Source organism: Poecile atricapillus, chromosome 4 (assembly GCF_030490865.1).
Source record: "Poecile atricapillus isolate bPoeAtr1 chromosome 4, bPoeAtr1.hap1, whole genome shotgun sequence".
Lineage (NCBI taxonomy): Eukaryota > Metazoa > Chordata > Aves > Passeriformes > Paridae > Poecile > Poecile atricapillus.
The window spans coordinates 48,907,100-48,933,170 of record NC_081252.1 but is presented as its reverse complement, the minus strand read 5'-3'; the positions used below and the strand labels follow the sequence as shown (position 1 = coordinate 48,933,170).

General features: G+C 39.3%; 1 protein-coding gene across 1 annotated transcript in view; it reads left to right on the top strand.

Moving 5' to 3' along the window:
• The window catches only part of CRACD (capping protein inhibiting regulator of actin dynamics), a 36,200-nt gene that overhangs the window by 6,261 nt on the left and 3,868 nt on the right, over positions 1-26,071 (top strand). Inside the window, exons 2-8 of the mRNA XM_058837847.1 lie at positions 3,759-3,894; positions 13,223-13,387; positions 15,854-15,922; positions 17,222-17,404; positions 18,519-21,963; positions 22,920-23,110; positions 24,150-24,315. Coding sequence (XP_058693830.1) covers positions 3,775-3,894; positions 13,223-13,387; positions 15,854-15,922; positions 17,222-17,404; positions 18,519-21,963; positions 22,920-23,110; positions 24,150-24,315 — 4,339 coding nt within the window. The 5' untranslated portion in view covers positions 3,759-3,774. The remainder of the gene's footprint in view (positions 1-3,758; positions 3,895-13,222; positions 13,388-15,853; positions 15,923-17,221; positions 17,405-18,518; positions 21,964-22,919; positions 23,111-24,149; positions 24,316-26,071) is intronic.

Here is a 26,071-nt window from a genome sequence, read left to right as displayed (position 1 = left end):
TTGTATAAAGACTTCTGAGAAAAACTTCAGAGATGGGTAGCAGCAAAGGAAACTCAATTATTCATACTGTATTATGACTTAAAAGAAATTCAGTCTTCCCAAAAGTAGAACATGAACAAAGTGAAAAAAAAGCAGCAGAAAAAGGACCTTTGTGATATAATCTGTCAAATTCACTACTGGGAAAATGTAAAAAGGCTGTGGGCTCCAAAGGAGTAAAATAAGAGACCTTTCAGAAAGTACAACTAGCTTGGAAATCACCTTAACTGCTATTTCAGCTTGCCTGTAAAAGAAACTAGGTTACTACAGTGTGTGAATATCTTTTTTTCAATGTTCTTTAGCTGACATAGTTATTTAAACAAAATTCTTAAACTATTTTTACCAGTTGTTGGACATGTGGCTAGCAGAATTGCTCATTCACCCACTTCTGAAATATTCAGCATATTTGCAAAGCATTTTGAAGGAATGGAGTAGGGAGCAGTCTGTCATTAATTCATTGTGGGGTTTCTTGTTTCATGTGTTCTAACAATTTGGAGTATGTTTTATTATCAAGTCAACAAGAAAACAAAAATGGAAACAAAACCTTTCAGATATGCTTGTTCTCAGATCTATGAAACAAAATGTGTGGAGCCTTGTAATGAGGGGGGAGAGAGAGAGAATGAGGGAGAGAGCAGTTGGTGTCTGGGAGAATGTTGGAGATGTTGTAAATGCTTAGCATGGTCCTAACCTGCCAGTGGTACCATTGTGGACGCTTGTCAAAGACAGGGTTGGATTTTCAGTGGTGATGTGGTTGCAGGTCACATGGAGCTGCCAAGCTGCTTCCTGTGACCTGGTGTCCCCAAAGGAAGCTGTAAATGAAATTTTGGCAAATTTTCAGGCAGAAGGGGAGACTAGATTCCTAAAAGTGTCCTCAGCTCTGCAGCAGGGTGGGGAAGACTTTTATTCACAGCCATGTCTCAGACAGTCCACCAGAACCATCCTCAGCAATTGCTCTTTGCTTTCATTTCAGAAATTCAGGTTTTATCAGGCAATTCCTACAGTCAGAGTATTCCTGCTGTTGGTCAGCTGCAGTTTTGGGGTTTGAACTGCTGGCAAATTCCCTTCAGTTTCAAAGCTGCAGGTTTGCTGCTCCCAGCTTCAATATTAACAATTCATTAGTAAGGTCAAGAACAACTTCCAAACAAGTCACTGAGCTCTTTGGTGCCTGAATTGCAACTCATGCCTACGAATTAGTTGTAGCAAACAACACAAATATACATGAGGTGTCTGATTTTAAGTATGAGAAGTCCAACCCACTGGACAGCAAGAAGTGTGAATGGTGTTGTATGCATAGCAAATAGCTGTGAGACAAAGCCACAAGTATCTGAGCCACAGCATAGCTGGAAAAAAAATATTTGAGAAAGGATCCTCTCTGGAGAACAGTATGACCTGGACTATGCATTCTCAGCAGATCTCTCAGCTCAAAGGTAAATAGCAAACAACCAGTTCCCACTGGCCTTGCCTTCTGCACCTGCAGCAGGCTCACACACTGAACAGTGCAAATGGCTGGTTTGTCACATTTTACATGTGTCCTTCTCACCTGCTTGAATGCAGTGCTGGAACTTTCAGTTCAAACAGACCTACACAATTATATGAGAAAAGCCAACTTTCTTTCAGTTTCATGTCAAACCATTCACTCCCAGGCCTGCTAGGAATTTGTCTCTGTGTAAGGGTAAACTTTTCAAGCTGTGGCTCACTGGCTGACTCCTGGCTGGCCAAGCAAGGTAGAGGAATTTCAATGCCATGCAATTTTCCCACAGCTGTGTACAGACTGAGTCACAGTGATTCAGTATAGAAACCTTTATAGAAAAGGGTTTAAAAATATAATTTTATGGTTTCTCTAATAAAAAATTTCTAAAGGAAACTTTAAATGTGTACTGCCTTTAACAGCCAGAGGCAGTTGTGTTGTAGGGTTTTTTTTAAAAAAAAAATCTAACATAGAATATAGCATCAGTTAAATGTTCCTCTTCTTCCATGGCTAAAAATGTTGTGGAATATTGACCAGCTCTTTGCCTGATTGTGTGTTCATTTGTTCCAAATTAAGCGACTTGGTCAAATATTAATCTGAATGAAAAGTAGTTTTTCACTTAGTCTGTGATTGTATGGAAGATTAAATGATTCAGAGAACTGTGTTATAAAAATGGGATTGATTATTTTGTGACTGCAGAAGTATTTTATATACAAACGAGGGAGAGGGTTTGGGGGACTTTTTATCCTGTTATTTTCAGGTTACCTCTAAGAAATTCTGTTATAAAAGTCAAGAATCAGTTTCAGCAGGGCTATGTAACCCTGTATGACACTCTCCCTTAGGAAAGAAAAGATTATTGTTTTTACTTAAAATACCTCAGGGAAAAATGAGATGAAAATGTAATAAATACATTCCCAATTTATTTGTTTCCAAAGTATGAATATAAATATCTTGAACACTTCACGAACAATTAACACATTTTAAAAGGCAGAAAATATAATATACTGATCTTAAATATGAAGCCTAATTTTTCTTGTTCTTTTGCTTACATCTGTCTCTGGAAGTATCATCTTCTTTGCTTTTGCTGAAATATTTATTTACAATGCTTTTATCATATGTAGAAGGTTATGTTGGATGGATCTGTATCAAAACTATCCTTTTTTTCCCCTTCAGATTGTTTTCTGAAACTATAAATGGGTTCTATAGGGTTGCCAACAGGTTATTAAAAGGAGAGATTTGGGACTTCTCAGTTGTTCTGGTTTGGGTTTTTTTTGTGGTTTTGGTTTTTTGTTTTTTTTTTTTATTGTGGCTTTTATCATGATTGTAGATTATTGGCTTTTCACTTACCATGGAATATTCTAGGTGAAGCAAAACATGACTTTCAAACTGATACATTTTTTCCCTCAGTGTGACCCCAAAACCACAAGCCTTTTTTCTTTTTTTAATTCTAAGTTTTCTTATTGTTACATTCATTAGAATGATTTCTGGTAAACCCCTTTTGGTTTCATGCCTTTGCCTGTGGACTTGAATCAGAGCCACATAACTGGTTCATTCATGACACAGCCTCCTCCTTGGCATCAGTGTTCAGTTTAGCAGCAACACACGGGCATTTCTCGCTCTTTGTGGCTAATCAAGGACACACAGCTTGGTGCAATAAGCATCTTTGCAGTCTGGGGGTTTGGTGATAACCTTTATTGTCAGTGTGATCATGCTCATGACCATAGGAAGGGCTGAGTAATCAGCTAAAGGAGGTAGCTCTATAGATCTGGCTTACTGCACTGTTATATCTTTTTTGTGTTCTAGGGCTCCCTTTGCTTGGCACCTGCTGTTTGCTTTGACCAGGGGTGACAGTGTGCCCCAAGCAGTGGCACTAAGCATGAATGCACTTTCTTAGATATGCACTCTGGTAATGTGCGCATCATCACCTTCTAGTCTGTATCCTGAAAGCAACATTTAGATTTGAGACTTAACAAGCAAAATCAATTGACCTTCTCAACACTCCTATTAAAAACACCCAACTCCAGGTCTTTCCAAAGAGGAAGACTGTGTATAAAGGAATTGTGCACCTCCATTAAACATTTGAAAATCAAAACTGCTTGGATACCTCTCCTCTGAGAATGTACAAAAGTTTTATGTAGAAGGCAAGAGGGAGGGAAATCCATACAGCAGGACAGCTATGATATAAAGAGTCACTCTCATAAATTAATTGCAGTATTTACTTACTTCTTGACTGTTTTTTTTTTTTTTTTGACAGATCCTCCCATTATTCTATGGGCAGTCGAGCTTTTTCCCATGACAGTATTTTCATACCTGATGGGAGAACAGAGAGTGAACAGGCCATTCAAGCAATGTCACAGGAGAACGTTTTAGGAAAAGTCAAAATTCTTCAGGTAAGAAATTGTATGTGGGAAAAATATTTAAAATGTGGTGGAAAATGGTCTCCAGAGCATATTAAATGTGCATAAAGATGAGTTGTTTTTCCAATAGCCTTGGGACAGTTTCTCAGCCAAGTTAAGTTCTCTGGCCAAAAGCCATGGCAAGTAATTCAGATAATCTGCAGAAGTTCCAGGTTTTGGTCTTGAAAGGTACAGCAGTGATGCTGTAAACATATTTGCAGAAATGTCTGCACCTGTGGAATTCATCTGAATTGAACTCTTGCTTTTGGTGTGTCCTGGTCTGTATGCCTAACTCCTACAAATATGATAATGAGAGAAAAAAATGAAGGCTATGTTGAGGGCAGGGAATGACATGCAGAGTGAGATTTCTTTGCAAAGCAAATTTAATAACATGTTTATATGTATTGCAATTTTTCCCCTTTTTCTCACTGTACTTTCAACGGTGTTCATGAATGGTGGATTTGTTTATCTCTCCAAAGCATAAATAACACATTTGGCTATTTGCTTCTAAAGAGCTTTTTATGATCCTCTTTCCCGTCTTTTCCAGAGCTCTCTCCCCTTAGTGCTTGAACTAATTTTTCAATTTACTCCCTGTATATCTGTAAGATTCCCAGCTTTATGCCTTTCTAGACCTTGAGAGAGCTGTCCTTCAGAAACACATTGCACTTTATTGCTCAGGATGCTGACATATCCTGTCAAAATGCTGATAAATTTTTAATGCTGTGCAAGTGCTGTTACCCTGAAGATGACTAGTAAAATACCATTGATTTCTTTTACCTCTGAAGTCTACCCATGATCCATCTTTTCTGGTGAGTGAGAGATCATGCGCATTCAGACAGCTCTGACCTTCAGGATGGAATTGTCCCTGCCTCCTGCCTGGTGCTGTCAGCAGACAGAGCACCTGCACGGTACTAGCTGTGCTGACTGTGGTTGAACTCTGAAGCAGAAACCACACTAGGACATCTCCAATTCCTCTGTGCTGGTTTTTCAGCTTAAATTTCCCTGGGTCAGGTAGATTCTGTGCATGCTATTTTCCAGGCTGGAAACCATTATATTTAAAATGACTGCTGACTGTGGGTGAAGACCTGAGCTATGTGGGCCTAACCTGCAATGTCCTACAAAGCCCACCAACTCTCTCAGGAAGCTGTGCCCTCCCTGTCTGTTGGATTTGTTTCCTTGGCTTCCGTGTATTAGCTTTTCTCTGAATAACTTTTCACTTCCAGAGGTGTTTTCACTTGTTTCAAAACTCAGCATAAAATTCCCAATGGAAATTGTTGCCTTTGCTAAACTAAGACGCCTGAGAAAAAGCATAGTTGACGCAGTTGGTAACAACTCTGTTCACTAAGTAAATGCTAATTCAAGAAAATTAGAGCAAAATGTCAGCCTTGAAAATCATGAAATAGCCAGTGGTACTCTCTTGCTCATATGAACTTTGCATAAGCCTTTTTTTAATGTGGTTAATTGTGTGTATTTTAAGGGAGAATATTGTTTCAGCTGCTTGATGTAAAAAATGTGCTTGCCTTTTTATTTGAAATTGAAGGATGGTAGTTCATTTTTGTCATTTTAGTGTAGCTGGAACCTAGCCTGTAACATAGGAAATTCATTTTTCAGCTCTGATGATGATGGTGAGAGCCACTTATTCATTCAGAAAAGAAATGCATAATAGATTCCAAGTTACACTTTTAAGTACTTACATGTTTACACAGAAGTTATACATTCATCTAAATGTCCACGAATATTTTTTGTAAACCCGTGGAAATCTTCCCTATAATAAGTCCATGGGCCACATTTGTATCTTCAAAAATTGCTGCTCACCATGTAACTTTTCCTATTTCTCTAGCCATGATTTCTGCAACTGTTCCCTGAGTTTAAAGACAAAGTCATGCTAAAATCCCATTGCATGTTTTTAAATTTACCTTAGACTTGAGTCCCAGGTCTGATGAGTTATTTGGACAATCATTCCTGTTTGAAGGTTTCATGCACTCCATACCCCATCCTTTTTTTCCTGCTATTCTATGAGCCCATGTTTGCTGTGTGATTTTGCAGACACAGCAAACGTTGATACTCCATCTCCTGATACCAGAAGTTTCTATCTACTTTGAAATCTCTTTCTGCAAGCTAACTCCAGCTGGGAACATCTGTATTTCTTAAAGTGGTGGGTTAAGAATAGACAGTCCTCTCTTCTGAAGAGCACTCTGCACCTTAAAGGCAATTCTGTGGCCAGCCCCGAGTCCCAGGTCATCGCTGTGCCACCAGCACTACGGTGGTTTTGCCAGGATTGTATGTCAGGGTGGAAGCATAGCACTCTCAGTTTCCATTTACCTGGCAAGATACCCCTCAGTAAAGAGTTGTGGCCAGGATTCCATGCTCCCCTGATGACTCTAAACTTGCTGCACCCCAAGTGGAGATCAAAAGCTCTGCAGATTTTAACCCTTTTCAGGATTTTTTTTGGAGGTGGTACAGTAAATGTTCCTGGAAAACTTAAATCTTTTTTTGGAAAAGTCCCTGTGCTTGCAAACCTAAGAGACAGCACGGGGAAAAGGGTTTTGAAGTCAGAATAGCAAGGCAAGCCATTTAATACTGATGGTGATGGATTTCATTCTGTGGGCCGCCAAAGTGTTTCTCCCTTCTTGCCTTGCATTTCTGCTGACTTTAGAGTGTTGATGAACCCACAAAAAATGTTGTGTAATGGTGCAAACTCCGTAGTATTCTGGGCAGCTGGCCAGCCTGTGCACTGGTTCAGCTGCTTATTGTGGGAATTCTCTCTTTCTAATTACACGTGAAAGGTAAATTTTTTCTTTCTGGAATTGCTCTCATTTGGTTTTATTGATTTTCAAATTGGCAGTATTCATCTTATCATGCCTTCTGTAAAAGAATTTGGTCATGTTCAAAGGTTTTACTGTGTGCTAGAAGTCAGGCTGAGAAAAGCCTGACCTCTCTTAAACCTTCAGTAGCCCTTTTGTATCCTGAAGTTATTTTTTGTTGGTTCAAGCCATCTGCTGTTGTAAAAGCAGTCTTTTCTTCGTCCTTTGGAACTGCTGAGATTTATCATTACCTAATTTTTAAGATCCAGTGTAGTAAGCCAGCCCGAACTTGCTCCCACATAGGCACTGGTTCTCTTAATGTTGAACTCTCTTAGTTTCTGGGGATCTTGCTTTAGTTGTCATACAGGGCTGTGAATGAGACACAAGGAATGTTTAAAATGTAAATCTAGCAGCATGTCAGAAAAAACCCCACAACCCAACCCTTGGAGCTTCATTCTACATCCTTCCTTTCTCCCATCAAAGTGTCTTAGAACTATATCCTGACATTTTTTAGCTTCTACCTCTCTGATATTTGCCAGAAATGGTCAGCAAATGAACAGAAGAGAGTTTTTATTTCAGACTCATAAAAACTGCAGCAAGCAAAATGGAAGCTTGTTTAAAACATCGGTTTTCTGAAGTGTCTACACTATTCTCTCCCACTTGCTGGGACGATGCCATGGTGTGGCACTGCTGCTGCCTTTGTTCTCCACTGCTCGCCTTCACTGAAATTATCTCGGGTCATCTGACATCTATCTGTGAGGCTGCAGCAGTCAGCTGCAAGAAATATTAAATATTGACTGTGACATATGACTTATGGCCTTTAGCAACTACTGGATTACATCTTTTTTGTTTCATGTGGCCATGTAGTTTAAAACAAACTCTCTGCTCTGTAAAACTATAAAGCATCTATTTATTATACAGATATTACTTATGATAAAACATTTTTTGTGAATCCAAATTTCTCAGTCAAATGCAGAAGGACCCCTTTTAAAATTTGTATTTCCTTGATTTTGTAATGATGAATGACCCTTATAATTTTCTTTTTGTCAGACCTTGTGGCTGCTAAATTTTGGATTACATTTCTTTTAGTCATTAGCATATCTTAGCTAATGACTAAGCCAGTGCTTCCCTCAGTGTGCACTGCACATCTGTATTCTACCAGCTACTCTCAATGTATCTTCTGTTTCTTATTGCCCAGATCTCAACAAAGCTACAAAGCCATTTTTCAAACCTCAAAGCTATTATCTTTTACCATGATACTCTGAATTTTTCAGAATTGGGAGTGAATTTTGACTTCATGGTTGTCTAGCTTTGTATTTCTTACAGTTAATTTCTTTGTTGCCAATATTTTCTAGTGCCACTGAAGCCTAAATGCTTTCCTCATATTTCAAAATTCTTTTTGTTTATAAACTGAATTTATAATTTTTTCTAAATCATTCTAGTATTTCTTGGGCAGACATTCTTTTTCCTATGATCACAGTAATCCTTGAAAATGAGCTTTCTTTCCAAGGAAGGAAAATTTTCCTTCTTTGGATCTGCTTTGCTTTAGGAGAGACTGATGTGACAAATGCCACAGATGCAGTATCTTCAAACCTCTCCACAAAATCTTTTTACACTTGAGCATGTATAAGTGATCTGTCACCACTTACACCAAAATCTTCATTTGTGTCTGGATTTGTTGCAAGTACACACCTTTAGAAGGCCATTTACAGTTTGCTCCTTCACCGTTCTTCTATTTTGGACTCTCCCCACAAGTGTAATGTCTTCAAATATAATGCCCCTAACCACATACTGCTCCAGCAATGGAGAGTGGAATAGTTTTCTCCCTGAATGTTGAATCCAAAACATCTGTGCTAATATTTGTTATTTTCCTAGTTTTCTATGGATTTCCATATTAATCTTATACCTGGATTATTTTCTAAAGCTATACCAATATAACTTTTCACATTATTTTTTCCAGTTTATTCTCTCCTTTATTTAAAAAAAAAATTAAAAAAAAAAATGGGGTATTTAATTTGTTTAGATATGCTGCAGATTTTCCAGTTTTGATTAAGAAGTGGACTCACTTCCATAGTTCACCATGAATTAGGTGAACTCTCTTCTGAGCCTAGAAGAGAAATTATAAGAGACAATATGATACAGATGCCTGAAATAATGAGTGGAATTGATGAAACGAATATAGTACAATTCAGTCTTTCACAGCCTGAGAACACATGAACAACAGTTGAAATTAGTAACACTTCCAAATCAAAAGAAATATTTATTTAAGCAAAGCTGGACTGTATAAAAATTCCTCAGATGCCACAAATCATTGGAGCATTTGCAAGCAACACCTCAGTATGGGCTCACCCTGTTCTTATGTATTCCCGAGGCATTTGATTTTGTGTCATTCTGAGAGACTGTACAGGACCAAGTGGAATTTCAACAGTGTGCCTCTTTTTGGGACAAGTATTAATTAAGTCATTATTTTTCATTTCTATATAACTAGAAAATGTAATTTCAGTCAAGCTTTGTTATGTTTAGGCATTGCAAACAGATATGAAGAGTAGATATTTGAGTTGAAGGGAAGCTATGACCAGCGTTTCTTGGAAGCCTTGTTTGAATGGAATCAGCTGAAACAGTACACTCTGTTTTAATGTTTTTTTACTGAAGCAGCTCAGCGGATCCAGTTTTGGATTCACTCCAGGCATGAAGCCCTAAGAATGATGTAGTTTCAGGGGCCTGAATCCAACACACATGCAAGTAGGCATGTACACAGAATAGAAGCCAAACGGGAGTGAGAGAGGAGATGTACAGCCTCATCTGGGCTCTTTGCCAATTAATATGGAAAACTTGTTCTGTGGCATTTCCTATGCAAATGAAAAGAGTGCTTTGAAAGTCTGGGCTTTTTTTATTAGCTGCAGGTGCCAGACAACGCAGAACAATTTTTCTTAGGAGCTTGATTCCTTAAGTTATTAATGGGAGGCTGGTGTCAGTTAAAGAGTATCACATTTTAGCAATTATTTCTCATGAAATAGAAGTGGGGCTGTCCAGTTACCAAGGAAGATTTTAAAAATTGGATGAGCGCAAACTCAACATTTTTTTTGCTAAATTCCCAGTATTTATTTTTGTATTAGATGTACAGACCTGCTCCTTACCTCACTGTCACAATGACAGCCACCCAGGTTGTGTGTGAATGGAAAAACTATCAGGAATCTTACAGAACCTCATGAAGCTTACAGAAAAAAAAAAAAAAAATGGATGATATAAACCTGGCCTGGATCTTGTCTAAAGCTCCCCTGTGTGTGGTGTCTCCAGAGATTTCAGAGCAAGATGGTGGTTTCTGGCTGCAAAATTACAAATCTTGAACAAACCAAAGGAGACCAAGGTCCTTTGACTGAGCCCAGTATGAGTCTGTGGAGATTTTCAAAAGGCTATTTAGACATGACTGTGCAATGGCAGAAGAACAAAATGCCATGCCTGCAACTTCTAATGACTGGCGTTACAAATAATCCTCCTTAGACAACAATCATCCACAAACTGTCAGCACAGGGAATTCTTAACTACAGAGGATTTTTAGTTATATGTTCAGAAATATATGTCTAACTGAAACTTTTGAGAAATTTAAAGCAGATGCTCCTTTTCAGGGATTATGGTATCTTTTCAAAGGTCTTGCATCTTAAACTGATGTATCTCTCCATGTATCTCTAGCCAGATGTATCTCTGGGCTAGACTATCTTAGTGTTCTTCCACATAAAATTTGTGGGGTTTTTATTTTCTTTCATGGATGATGCATTTTTAGAATTTTTCTGATTGACCAGGTAGAAAATGCATCAGTGTGGAATTTTTCTGAGAGGGTAATTGCATTGTAGTTACATTATCAGTACATTCTAAAAAAAGACCAAGAAGCAGGTTTAGCATTACTCTTTAAAAGCAATAAGAATAAATTTGCTCAGTAGTTACAATGAGCTATTTGAGATTTTGGAATTTGGTCATTTGGTATTTAGTGTCAGCTTTAGAGATTAGAATGCACCTAAAGAAACTGGCCAGTGGAGACCTACTAGTGGAGCTTTTTGTTTTTTAGGATCAATCTGGTCAAAAAAAGCCAATAAAGAAATCATACAGGGAAGCACCTTCTGTTTTGGAAGGGAGAGGGTTACTAGAGTTTATTCCTCAATCTTCAAACTAATTTATGCCAGTCTGAGCAAACAAACTTTTAAAGCTCTGAAACAATCTGAAAAACCTCCAAACCAAAAAACAGTCAGGACTGTGTACAGTCTATAAATATTGAGGATAGTATATTCCTTGGAAATATCAGGAAAATAACATTTTAAGCTTTTATATACAGAAAAACACATGGTTACTGTAGATCCTCTATTACCTTGATGGTAATAAAAAGGCCATTCTTTTTCAAGCATAGACTTTCCATACAGCAGCACCATCACTGAGCTCCCACCTCGCACTGCACACACACATCAAGAACTTGCCAACAGATCAAAAGGGTAACTCACCATCCCTTCCTCCAAAAGACACTGCAAGCAATATTTTAATGTGTACATGTTCTCACCATGGAAAAGATGCACAGACCCTTAGTTTCCTAGGTGGTTGCTCAGTAATGCTGACAGTTCCAGTTTTCTGCCCCAGAGAATTATTTCTCTCGGAACATGACTTTAGGAAGAAGAAAGGAGCAATCTCAACTTAGAAAACACATTCTCAGATTAAGACTTTTTCCAGGAATAATTTTATTGTGGCATCAGAAGGCCTGCAAGAATAGAATAGAATTGAAGGCCTCACAAAATCTCATACAGACCATTTTGCCCACGCCATCTCCCATGTACACTATGTAAGCATGTGAGTTTTCAAGTCAGAGAGTTGCACTGTTAACATAAAAGCCTGCAAGGACTTGGTGAAACCCTTGCCTTTAGACTATGCCAGTAATCCAGGTGGGAATAAAAGTTTGCCATTCAGAACTGCCCACTACACCAGAATGCTTTACGATATGAATTTCACCACTCTCTGCCAGAATTCAAATGGGCATCAATAACTAACTCTAAGTCAGTGAGGAGACTGAGAAGAGCTGTTCTGATTTACTAACCTGATTATGAGGAGTTTCTGCATGCAATTTTTTTTTAATGGTTCAATACAGAAATCTGTTAATGTTTTTGGGATAATATGGATAAACTTGATACAAGAGTCTAGACCACTAGGAACTATGGCAAGAAAGACTAATCTGACCTGAACTCCTTTAGAAGATATCTTTCCTTAACAATTCATCAAGTGTGCACCATGTTACTGATTCTATGCTATAGGGGGGAAAAAAATCTTTGTTTTACCTACTGTCTACTGCAATCTTCCACAGCTCTCAGCAGCAAATTTATGTCAGGGTACTGTGTAAGGATTCCATTGAATAGAGGCAGCACAGTTGAATTACTTGTTCATTGTATCACAAGTCAAAAATGGAAGATCACCTTTGGAGAATTTTCTGTCCTTGAAAAACAGCAAAGCAGGAAAACAACTCCACAGTCCCTTCCTTCCTAATTGAGAATGATTCCCTGAAATATTTCAGGAAAAGAATATATTCAGAAATGTTCCCTGCTGCACTTGCTCCTTCTAGAGAATATCTTCTCTCTTGCAAAAGTTCAAAGTCTGTATGGCACATGTCTCTGCAGCAGCCAGGACTGCAATTTCTAACTCACCTTGCTAGAGGACACATAGTGTATGCTTCTTATTTTATTCATCTTAATTCTTGATGTAATTCAAGAGCACTTCCTTGTAACTCTTGAGAGAAGATTGCTTCAACATGGAAAATAAATGGTGGGAAAGCTTTTTTATCCATTCATCTCCCATGTCCCCTGCCTAAACTTCTTTGTGCAACAGCAATGACTGGCAGTGCTCATGAGCATGAGCAGACATGAGTTTGTCTATTCTTCCTATGAGATCAAGCATTTAAAAGAGCTGGGTTTCCCCTGCTTTGAGAATTTGCCTCTCCAAGGCAGGGCTGTGCCAAACCCTTAACATGATAAACTTATGATTAAACATTACAAAAAGGATACCTTTTAGAAATACAAATGAATGAGATGCAGGGTTTGGAGGCTAGAAAAGAAAAAGGATGCCTTTTGGGGTAGTTTTAGTTTCTCAATGTACACTTTTCTCATAAGCTTATTTCTTCACAACAATAAGGCTTCATAATTAGTTTTTATAAACAAAGTCTTAACCTAGAACACAGATTTTAAAAAGAAATTGAGTGTTTCAAAACTCATAGTAAATTTTCAAAAGTTAGCAACACTGTCAAGAGCTCGAATTGATCATACAAATCACAAATCGTGTAGTAAATTCCTCACCTTAGTCACCTTGTGAGGGAAAAGAGGGTGCCCATCATGTTGCAGCCTCAGGATTTTATTTTTTTTGTCCAGAGTCAGAAGCTGCCCAGAATATTTCTGTGCAGCTTTCAGGCAGAGAAGGGGCACTAGCTGAACTTGGCTTGTTTCGCTTGTAATATATATCGCTGTTTTGTTTTCTTTATTTTTCTTCTTTTTCAGCAACAGTTGGCCAAAAATATAAAATTTGGGCAGCCTCCACAAATGACAGTTTCTGCGAGGACAATGGGGGAAGCGAACGCCAGTACAGAAGAGGATGTGCTGCTCAGCAGCCCTGTGGAGATGGAGACCCAGCAGGACACGGTGATCTCAGACTGCGGTAATAAAGTAAGCACTTTAAATTGACATGTCCATGGCACTAGAGCAGTACTAAAGCAGCAAAGTTCACTGAGGTGTAGCAGATGTTTCCAGTGAGGCGTAGCAGAGCTCAGTGGGCTGTTTTATGTGGGAGGGAGCTCTCAGCTTGTGCTTCTTGGCCTGGTAGGAAGCATGCTCTTGGCATCCTGAGCCAGGTCACACAGAATTACTGGTTTGAGTGTTTGCTCTGAGGTTCCAGCAGTGCAGACATTACTTCCAGTGTTGCTAGAACACAGGAAATTTTTCTAATACAGAAAATATTTTAAAATACGGACTTCCCAGCAAGGAAAGTTGTTCACAACATCAAATACCAAAAAGGAAAATCATTTCAAAATGAGAGGTGTGTGAAGCCTAAATCCTAGGTCTTAGAGTAAGTATGCATATTTCTCATGGACAGAAACCAAAGATGAAGAAGGGGGAGAAGCATTTTGAATGCTCCCTAAAATAATATTTCCATGTAATTCAAATAATTTTTCAAATTATTCATTGAGATTTTGATGCTGTGGGCATTTAGGCATCCAGAAAGGTCTTGTTCAGACAGTGAAGAAACACGGTGAGTGAGGAAAGGTCTCTGGAAATCCTCTAAGGCAAGACTGGTTCAGTGTGTTGCTGTAATGGCAGAAAGGAGTAGAGTGACAACCTTTCATGCCTGGAGGAGGCTGACTCTGCCTGGAACCCTTGGAGAAGGCATCCAGCAAGCCAGTATGTACACATAGCCCTTAGTATCCTGGGACACGGGGGCAGGAGCCTCTGCTCTTGTTCACTAACACTAGCTCTACCTGTGTGAAATGCAGAGGCACCAAGGGTCCTGTGCAATTCATGCCTGTGTTCAGACAAACACTCAGAAGGGAGGTTTATGGCTGATCTGGCCCAAATTCTTCATCAGTCTTTAAGGGACAACATAGCTCCTCTGTGACCACTTCTTTCATGGCTGTGGTTCAATCTGCCAGGGAGCTGGGCATTTGGGTAGGACCTGCACACTCACACTCTCCCTTAGCAGTCTGGAAAGATAAAAATTAAACCAAATTAAGGCCTATTTTTTTGCCTAACAAGTACTCTTTCTGGTGCAATCAGGTAAGGTGAATCAAGAGCATCCTGTGTGCCTCAGAGCACAAAGTGTGCAGTGGGACTGTGGACAGGTTATGGCAATGCACTGTCTACCCTGGTGCTAGGTGAGTCTGTGTTTGAGATAAACATAGATTCTCTGCAGACAGCCTTCTTCTTGGGTCATGCAGGAGACCCTAATGTCACCTAGAGACTTCCAGCTCAAAGGATACAACAGTTCAAGCATTAAAAATCTGCAAGAATAATTCTATATATCAAATTATATATATATATATATGAAGGGAGAAATTAAGTTCTTACCGCCTACTCTTTAAAATATTATGTTTTGAAAACAAAATGAACACCCCTTGCATAATTCTTTTTCCAAACACTGAAGGAGCAATCATTCCTACTCAGAGGCAGTAGGCACAAACAAACCAATTTTACATGGACAGTGTCGGCCAGAGCACTCGGTACTTTCCTTTTGTTTCTGCACACTACTACTTACCTGTGTTATCAGAGATTTCTGGCAGCTTCCCTGGTTTCTGCTCTTGTCTCGTCTGCTGGCCTTGTAAGTCTATCTGCATAGGCCTTGGGGGATAGGGTGGCTTCTATAAAAAACTGGTGGCCAGGACCACATGGATCTGCTCTACTTTGAACAGATTTCTTGTGATGCTTTTTGACTTCCGATTTTCCCGACTGAGTGGCTTGGGTTGGTGGCAAGAGTTCTGGGTTTAATTTAACTAGTAGTTGTGAAGCTGAGCTTTTAGCCTTGATATTAACAATCATGTGGTGTAATGTGATCCCAACACACATTAGGTTACAAAGTAATACTGTGATAGAATGATTAAAAACAAGGTTTCTGTGTGTGATGAATGCTGCTTCAAGCCCTGGGCCTTGAAAATTCCTCTCCATGATGGCTTGGAGAGGGACAGTAGCTAAAGAGTCCTAGCTTTCCTGGCTTCCATCACTCTGGGGGACTGTTAGCTCTGTAAAAGGAGTTATCAGGAACATGAAGTTCCTTGCAGCAGAAGTAATGCCTGAACAGGTTAGTATTTTTTTTCTTATGCGTAAGTCAGGAGAAAATAAAATCATTGAGATCTGATCAAAATCCTACAAAGCTGTGCTCTTTTTTTTGTTTTGGATCCTGATTATCTTGCTAAGGAAACCTGAATGTTTTGCCTTTTGTAGTGCTGTGCACACAGTAGTGTTTCAAGGAGCAGTGAATACAAGCTCAGAGCTTGTAGGAACAAGAATTGCTTATCCATCAGTCCTGAAGTAATAGAAAAGAAGGAAAAATCTTATCCTAACATACATGATTTCACAAGTCCTTTGAATCATATTTACTAGATCCTTTACATTTTAATATTTGTCTGTGGTAATCTTTTCTAGTCCACTGACACTCCAGATTTCTTGAGAAAAATGAATTTTCTTGGAACAGGACATGAAATGGAAGAAAAGGTAAAAAAACTTTTACATTTGGTTTGCTCTGAGTTACATTCTAATTTTAAATATTAGAAGCCTGACAGTTTTTCTTTTCTTTGTTTCATTGTTTGATTGATCATAACATTTTGTGAATGCTGTACAGTTTTGGAGCTAGTAAATAAGCAATAACTAACATTGAGAAATCTTAAAAGCTGATTGCAGGAAACAGCAGAACCTAGTTTCTGCCTGTCTTGCAGCATTCCTCTATTTGATGTATTAATCACACAGTCATAATTTTCATAAGTACTTCTACTACTTTGTTATGCCTGCATGTAATTCAATAAGCATATGCAAAATGTTCCCTCAGCTTTTAAGTAATTGGTTCCTTGATTAGCATATGTTTAACCTCAGAAGATTACAGAGCTGTCTTGAAAACAATGTATGTGATTTCTTTCCTCACAGAAGACGTTTTCTCTTTTTTTTTTTTTTTTCCCCTCTCTGTCTTCTTTTTCCATTTGTGCTATGCCAAATGCAAGTCTTGGGATGATAGTTTGATGACTTACAGAAGAGACAGACCACAGGCTCAGTCTTACATGCCCAGACATACAGTTCCACTATTTATTCACAAAAAGAGCCTCACTGAATCACTTTGCTTATATTTACACTTTCTGAACCCAAGCATTTGAAGGGCACGAGAAATATAGCACCCATCAAAGCCAGTGTTGTCTTTAGTTTTTTGCTGTTCGGCTCTGTCTTGGATAACTCCACATGACTCTGGAGGGAAGGTTTTCCACAGGCACTGTGCCAGTCTGAGATCCAGTGCTGCAGTCATCTCCCATGCAGGGAGTACAGCTCTGTAGCTGTTCTATTAAGATGCTTAGATAAGTCAATCTGATTTGTTTCTGCCTGAAGTGCATAATCTAAATTATTTAAAGATGTAGATATTTTTTCACAGTAAGCAAACTTTAAAATTTCTCAGTGTTTGATGTTGTTTAATACCCTGCCTGTGCTTTCCCATTCCCAACAAGTTCAGAGTGAGCTAAACTGTGAAAAAACTTCAATAGAATGGTCTAAGTAGTTTTTATGTGAAAACAATAAAAGTGTGTTGTACTGAAAATGGGAAAATATTAGAGCTGTAACTTTCATGTCCAAAGTTTGTGATTTGTGTAATGGAAAGCCAGGGTTTCAAATCTTTTCTGCTAATAATTCCTTTAAATTAAAACCTGCAAAGATGTGTGTGTGTGTGTGTGTCTAATTTATTTATTTATGTATTTATTTATTTATAAATGGAACAAATAGGTTAATAATGGTTTCTTGTCTTTGTGATACAAACAGATCACTCCAGTTAAATCAGCTCGGCCAAAAAGACAGTTTTCCTGTTCTGGCACAATTGAAACAATCAATCTGGATTCAGTTCCCCAGGCTCTTGCTCGTCTAGACAACAGTGCAGCTAAGCACAAGCTGTCGGTGAAGCCAAAAAAGCAGAGGATGTCAAGACAGCACAAGAGATTGACAAAGGTATTAAATAACTGGCCAAACAGTGAGAGGAGGGCAATTACTTTTGAAACTGGGTCCAAAATAACCATAATTGAGTGTATTGGGATCTATAGACATAGGATTTAAGATCTGATTAACATTGTTATTTATCTGAAATCCTAGCTGGAGAGAAGATGCAAAGACGTTTTAATATTGGCAGTTGTGACAAATACTACTTAAATCTGAAGTACTTCCACTACAATTTTACATTGGGAGAGCTTTCTGATCCTAGTTTTTCTATTAAAACTTTAGGTCATAAAGGCCTGAAGATATGCGCTCCTGTTAATACTGCTCTGATATAGGTGCAAAATTTGGTTGGGAAAAAATCAGATTCTCTAAATTGGGCATGGGTTCTGACAGGTATAATATCTTTGCCTTGTAAGAAGGAATAAGACTTAAGTAATGTAGCTCTTGCAACAGCTATAAAGAGAAATATAAAATTGTAGCTTTGTACACTTACAGTACATTTGTTTTGGTTTTTATCCTGACATCTTATTAGTTCCCACGGTTCCTACAATAGTACTGGAGTCTCAGCACAGCTAATGAGGAAGATATCCTGGCTCAGGATTTGTGAAAAGAAAACAAATTGTATTTCCCTGAGGAATGTTCTTTCCTGGCTAGCATTGCAGAGTTTTTTTTTCTGCAGGCAACAGCTCTGTCTCTGCAAGTACCAGATTTACCATGAAAGAACTGGCAAAACAATGCCCCAAAGCAGGCATTCATTATTTCAGGCTTAAAGGATGGAGTGGTAGAAGGAGAATGGGCATGTGAAACTTACGCTCTGTTCCTTGGGCTTCTGCAAATTTGAAATGGCAGGTCTCAATGTACAACAAATGGTGATTGAATATTTGGCATTATACTGCTATCACTCTTGGGATGTTTTCTATCTTTTAAAGACTATCATCTGAATAGGTGAGAGACATGGGATCTATGATGATGTAATCCATAAATTGGGGTGGGGTGTGTTGGCTCACCTAAATCACCGTTTAATTTTTTTTTTTTTTTTTTTTTTTGCATTTGCAACTCTTTATTCACTATAAAGGATAACAAGCCAACAGTCAATGTTCAGTAACCCCAAACTTGTCTCCAATTTTAGGGATCACAAAGTTTAACAATAACAGAATTTGAGCCAGAGGACCTAGAAACTCAGCTGTATGAGGACATATACCCAAGTTATAATGGACGCTTCACAGCAGGCAAGCTAATCCAGGACAGAGATGAGCAGAAGCTGGCAGAGGAAAAAAGAATTGAAGATCACTGGGGTATCCTTGAAGCTGAAAGGATAAGACAGATTGTAGAAATGGAAGAACAAAGAGAAATGGAAGAAAAAAGGTGCCAAGAACTTGAGGAGATGCGGAAAGAACAGGAAAAGAGACGTGAAGAAGAGAGGAGGCAATACCTCCTTGAAGGAGAAACATCTTTGAAAATAGAAGAAAAAACATGCCATAAAGAGGAAAGAAGACTGATGAAGGATGAAAAAAGGCAAGAGCTGGAGGAGCAGATGCAGAAGGAGCTGGAGGAACAACAAAGACAAGATCTGGAGGAGAAGAGGCACTGGGAAGTGAAGGAACAACAGAGACAAGAGCTGGAGGTGCAGAAGCTCAAGGAACAGGAGGAACAACAGAGACGGGAGTTGGAGGAGAAGAAGCTCAAGGAACGAGAGGAACAACAGAGACAAGAGCTGGAGGTGCAGAAGCTCAAGGAACAGGAGGAACAACAGAGACAAGAGTTGGACCAGAAGAAGCTCAAGGAACAGGAGGAACAACAGAGACAAGAGTTGGACCAGAAAAAGCTCAAGGAACAGGAGGAACAACAGAGACGAGAGCTGGAGGTGCAGAAACTCAAGGAACGAGAGGAACAACAGAAACGAGAGTCAGAGGAGCAGAAGCTCAAGGAACAGGAGGAACAACAGAGACAAGAGCTGGAGGTGCAGAAGCTCAAGGAACGAGAGGAACAACAGAGACAAGAGTTGGAGGTACAAAAGTTCAAGGAACAAGAAGAGCAACAGAGACAAGAGCTGGATGAGCAGTGGCAGCAGCAATGGGAGGAGCAGCAGAGACTAAAGCAGGAGGAAGAGAAGCACCAGGAACAGGAAGAGCAACAGAGACGAGAGCTGGAGGAGCAAAAGCACCAGGAACAGGAAGAGCAGAGACATCAGGAATTGGAGGAGGAGAAGTGTCAGGAATGGGAAGAGCAGAAGCACAAGGATCTGGAGGAGAAACAGAGACGAGAGCCGGAGGAGCAGAAGAGGGTAGCACTGGAAGAATTAAGGCAACATAGGTCTGAAAAAGACAGTCAAAAGGAAGAAGAAAGAAACTGGCTGGAAGAACAAAAAGAGCTCAAGAAACAAAATAAGGAAGAAATACAGCGACAAGAACTAGAAGAGAAAGAGCTTGAAGAAGTTGAAATAAAACTAAAGCAGGAGAAAGAACCTGAGAGCCTCAAACAAGAGAAGAAACAGGAGGAACAAAGAGAGCATTTGAAGGAGAAAGAAAAGACAGAGAAGGGACAACCCCAGCAAGTGATGGATAAGAAAAAGAAACGGGAAGAGCAGAGGAAACACAAACTCACAAAACAAATGCACATGGAAAGTTCAGACTTCGTTCTACAAGATGAACTGAAGCAGCAAAAGGAACCAAATGGACATGAATGGAATAAGCTGAAAGAGCAGAAGGTAGACACAGAAGGACCAAATCTTCAGCCAAAACAAGAAAAATCCTTGGAACAGCCACAAGAAAAAGATCAGTTGTGTTCTGCTGGAGGGGCTGATACACATCCAGCAGAGGAGAAGCTCCAAGAAGGATCAAGTTCCCAAAAAGTTAAACAGCCAGAAAAAGGGACTAAAACGGCAGAAGAAATACTAGCCCAGAAACTGAAGAGAGAAGTTGAGGCTCAGGAACAAAAACGCATAGGGGAAGAACTTCGGTGGCAAGAGGTAGATGAAAGACAAACAGCATCCAGACCCTTCACATTTCAAGTGTCTTCTGGAGATAAACAGATCATATTTCAGAAAGTAAATCTGAGTCCTGTTATGCCCATCAAAGGAACAGGAGTCTCTTCTCCATCTGTTAAAGACTGCAGGGTGCACACTACCAGTAAGGGCTCTCATTCCCTCCCGTCATCTGTGTGCGTACCCCACACAGCTATTTTGGTTACTGGAGCACAGCTGTGTGGCACAGCAGTGAACTTGAACCAGATTAAGGACACAGCTTGCAAATCATTACTTGGCTTAACAGAAGAGAGGAAGACTGTGGATATTCCCTCTCCAGAGAAGTCTGAGAGAAAAAAACAGGATCCCAAACCCAGCAGCAGTAAAATGAAACATGCACAAGAGGCTTTGAACAACCAGGCTGTAATGGCTGAGTGGGCCTCTATTCGCTCCAGAATCCTAAAGAATGCAGAAAACAACAAATATAATGAGAGAGACCGAGTAGCTGTCTGCAGGCACAGTGATGACTGGACACCCCGAGGACGTGGTGTTCCCCATGGCAACTTGAGGAAAACCCTCTCTGCAAATGCAAAGTTCTCAATAACACCAGCATGGCAGAAATTTTCAGATGTTTCAAAAACCAATTCAGATGCTGAGAATGTAAATGTGTCAAAAGGCAATGAAACAGTGGCTGTGGGGAGAACCACTGGCTCATCTGCTGATTCAAAGGAGGATGTGGTTTCCACTTTTAAGGATAACTTAGCTGAAAAGCCTAAGGAGAAAATGGAAACCCATAGGGAAGTGACAGACAACACTGAAGGCTGTAAATTTGCAAAAGATCTTCCATCATTCCTTGTTCCAAGTTTTCCACATTCTATGGGGAAGGATTCACCCCAGCCAGAACTTCCCAATTCTCTAGAAAATCAGCAGAATAACAGCACAAAAAAAGCAGATAAACCACTACCAAATGGAGACGAAAATGTTTCTCCCTTTGGGATAAAGTTACGAAGGACAAACTACTCTTTACGTTTTCATTATGACCAACAGGCAGAGCAAAAGAAAAAGAAAAGATACAGTGCAGGAGACAGTTTTGATGGTGTACCTGACCCACTCACCTCAACAGAAGGTGAGAAAGAATCCTCTGTTTTCACTCCACAAGAAAGTACCTCTCCTGGCACTGGGAGAGCAAACATCCCTGGTAATTTAAAAGACTCTTCAGTTACTGTGGTGTTTTCACCACCTGTGAGCACACCAGTGGTCCCACCAGCCACCAGCCAGAGTGCTCTACCTGCTCATGAGAAACCAGCATGCAAGTCACTGGTCCCACAGAAACCTGCTTTAGCTCCAAAGCCCACCAGCCAGACCCCACCATCATCTCCACTCTCTAAAATAAACAGATCAAACCTATCTGATATGCTGGGGCAAAGGGTGGCTAAAGCTGAATCAGATGGTGGGTGGAGAAAAGAAGACAGAGCAAATGCAGCCCAATCCATACCATCCAATGACTACAAAAATGAAGAGGAAGAAGTCAAAGAAAAGAAGTCATTTTTCCCATCTCTAAGTATTCCATGGAGAGAAAAAAATGACAAAAAGCCTGAGCCATTGAAGAAAGGTATGTATCTTTCCAAGCAAATTTAGCAATTGTCTGCATTTCCAAAATGAGGTCCAGAGGAAGATATTTGATCTTAAGCTATAATTTTTACCTGGCATGTTACTTGTGGAGGACTGTTACTGTGCTTAGGGCTGAAGGAGTGTGACTTCCCATAATTTAATTCAGAAGCCCATGAATTCAGTGTGACCAGCGCAACCTACTTAAGAAAGTTAATTTCGAAATGGTAACAGAAGTGTCTGTGTGTTTTCCCTTGGCAGAGATGTTACCTCTGCCTCTAGTGGACCAGGTGATGGACTCTGGTGTTATCAGAGCAGATAGTGTAATTTTTAAAATCTACATTCTGTTGCTCCTCTTTTTAAAGAAATGTTATTTAGCTTAAAAAAATATTAAAATCTAGGTCCCTTTATCCTGTGCAAATTCTTTAAGCAATACAGCTGGGCACAGCAGTCTGTGCTTCAGAGCCGATCTTCAGTGATGAAAAAAATTAGAGTAGCCACAATGTCTCTTCAGAGGAGAGTTGAAAGTCCCTGTGCCCTGAAATGGTATCCTGGATAAGAGGGAAAATTACCCTTTCAGAGTAAGGACACTCAAAAGATCAAGGAAGGAATTCACCATTTCATTGGGAAACCACAATTTTTCATTCTTGAATTTTTCAATCAGAACACTTCTGAAACAGTATCTCAGTGGAACTTCAGATTTTTTATTTCTTTTTTTCACACACATAAAAAAAAAAAAAAGATAAATTCGGACAGCTGGGTGAGTGTGTTGAATTAGGTCTTATTCCTGAGGCATAAAATCTGTTTCAGGATTTGTCGTGCAGTCCACAAAGGTCTGTGACTGACACGGCATTCAATGGGCTTAGCTCCAGCATTTTCACAAGGTAGACAAGTTGTAAGGGCTTTTTCAAGACAAGAGATATGCATTACTCAATCAATTCTTGTCATGTTTTCTTTCAGAAAAGCCTGTCCTTCAGAGCAGACACTCTTTAGATGGCTCTAAATTGTTGGAAAAAGTGGAAACTTCACAACCACTTTGGATTACATTAGCACTGCAAAAGCAAAAGGGATTTCGTGAGCAGCAAGCTACGAGGGAAGAGAGAAGACAAGCCAGAGAGGCAAAGCAAGCAGAGAAACTGGCCAAAGAAAATGTAAGCAATCTTTAGAAACCTGCCCATTAGAAATACTGATGCCATAATTATAACTGTTAGCTAATTTTTTTTTATGTGGGAATACTTTTTTATGTTTGGTAAGACTTCATAAAAGATAAAAAGTGAGTAAAAGGTATTCTGACAGTCTGGAGCTCCCTTTAGCAAAACTGAGACCTCCAGGAGAAAAAAACAATGCAATAGTTTGGCAATTTTAGTGTAAACTCTGATGATATCAGGTGGTAGTTAATGACAATCATAAGCAGAACTACTGTGTAGGGGATGGAACATAAAAATTGAGTGCAATGTGGTTCTTTCAGAGCTTATGTGAGACGTTAACCTTTAATGCTTGGGGAATAACAGCTGGCATATGCAATTATAGGTGAATATTAGTAAGTCTGAATTTATTTTTATTGCAGCATGTACTATTTGGGTAAAATAAGGATGAACAAAAGAAATGAACAAACATGATACAGCCAAATGCCTAAAGAAGGCATTGAATTCTTTCCTGTTCTCCAAATAGTTTCCTGTTCTCCAAGGTTTTCTGTTAGTAAGGGAAGCACTTCTACATACAGTACCAAAGTGATGCTGCACAGTGATGTTGTATGTAAATATCACAGATGGCAAAAAGGAAGAGTGTGTGGATAACTAAATATATTTTGCTGTTTGTTATGAGAACCAAATTTCTGATGGATACATGCATAACCTGAGACATAGATAACTGATGGAAGAAAACAGCAGTGGGTGTGAAGTTGCCCACAGATGCACAGTATGTCTCAATGCTGCATTTAACAGGGAGGGTTGACTGAAACTCTTCAGCATTTTGACTGAAATGACAACATGACAAATTAAACTTTGTGGTGGGATTTTTACAGTCTTTAATGACTGTTGGTTTTAGAGGTATCAGTGTTGTGATCCTTTGCCAAAAAGGAATGTTAAGGAAAAGACAGGTGATGAATGAAAGCATCAAGTGTGTCATCTCTAACTTGCAGCCATTACATGACAGACTTTCTCATCTAGTAGTTTTCCTTTTCTGTTCTAGGCTGCTGTAAGTAATCAGTCAGATAATAAAAGTAGCGGCAGCAAGACAAGCACACTGCAGAAATCTACAACTCAAGAAGGAGAGAAGAAAATTGAGACTGCTGTGTCAAGACTGGAAAGAAGGGAGCATCTAAAAAAGTCGAACACCCTTCCAACTTCTGTGACAGGTACAGTTGAGAGATTCAGATTCATTCTAGGAATAATGCACTTTAGAGGTGGTATTGCATGTTTTTGAGAAAGTGAATGAGGGGGTTTGCTTTCCCTCATACACTGCTGCTAGAATTACAAATGCGTTCCATAGAATAACACAACTTATTCCCATCTCATGTTCTGGCCATTATGATGGAAATACATAATTTAAACAGACTTTTACCAGTCTCCACAGGTTATTAAGGCTGCACTGCTGCAATTCCTTTGAACTGCCCCAGTTCAAGTTAATGAAATTAGGCTGTCTCCCCAAGCCATATCCAACAGTATTTTTGGAACATAACTAATGCACATTAGAGGGATCTGATTTACCGTAAATTGCAATTGCAGTACTGTTTTGCCTTTAGGTTGGGGGTTAGCACAGACAGGGAACGATATTTAACTTCTAACTATTTAATAAAGTATATTTATGCAGCAAATGAAGCATGTTATGTTCTCACACCTCCCAGTTTTCCAAGGAGAAATATTCACCCCCCCCCCCGCCCAATACTGGAAATAAGTATTCTCATTTGAAAAATGAAAAAGATAATCAATTCAGTTGAAGGTAGTTTGTTACTTTGAATCTAGGACTTCTCCCTCCCAGTCAAATATTTGGCATGGTAGGTTGGAACCAGAACTTACTGCTTTATCTATCACTTCAGTTAAGCCAAAACTATCCCATATTCAAAAGGCAGGTAATTTAAAATAAATACTTCCCCAAAGGGCATAATACTTGGGGTGGCATGAGGTGATTGTTGAAATACAGACTTGCCTGTATATCTCCAGCTAACAGTAGTCCTAGAGGAAAGGTCTTGGGGCAGATAGGTGTTGAAGAAACCTTTTTAAAAGTTGTGCAAGTAAATAGCATTTTTTGAAAGTAAATACATGTATCAGCTGCATCTATTCAGTACCACTCAAGCCAAGAACTGTAAAATGCAACTATTGCAAGCAATGAGGTAACTCGACTGATTTGTGAAAGGCTAAACCAGTGCTACTCCTTTGTTACAGACTGTCCCAAACTGACAAACCCCTATACCTGCCTATATTCAGTTGATTCAGCAGCTGGATCTTCACACTGTAGCTGCACACAAGAGCAGATGTCCCTGAGAACTTCACTTGGAACATCTTGGGTTGGCCAATGACCTTTAAAGGACCTTTCCAACCCAAACCATTCTAAGATCTTACATAAATTTCCCAAAACGTTCATGCTTTACAGCATTTCTGAAATTTTTAAGGAGCTCTATTGCAGCCCTACCCCCAAAGACTCAGCATGGTGTTACGCTGTATATGGTCAGTTCTAGCAGAAATCAAGCTCCACCACAATAGATGATGCCAAATTAGATCAAAGGGCCAAAACCCAATTATCCAAGGTCATTCTGGCTGCACTAGAGTAACAGTTCAGAAGAAAATTTAGGAGGAATTGCCCATTTTGAAATATCTGAAATGAAAGCACAGAACTCTATTGGCCCTTAAAAAATAGTGACTATATTTCCCTGTGATTACTGACTATATTTGGAGCCAGGCAGCCTTTAGCAACAACACATATATGCAAATATTTGTGGGTAATAAGACCAGTTTGGGCTTCCCATGGTTAGAAGAGCATTTAAGACAGAAGACCAGCCTAGGACATGTTTAAAATGGAAGTCTGCTGAGTCCTCCTCTAAGGACATTAAAAACACCCACAACTTGTAGGTGGTGTATATCAAAATTGCACTTGTGACTTGTACTACAGGAACT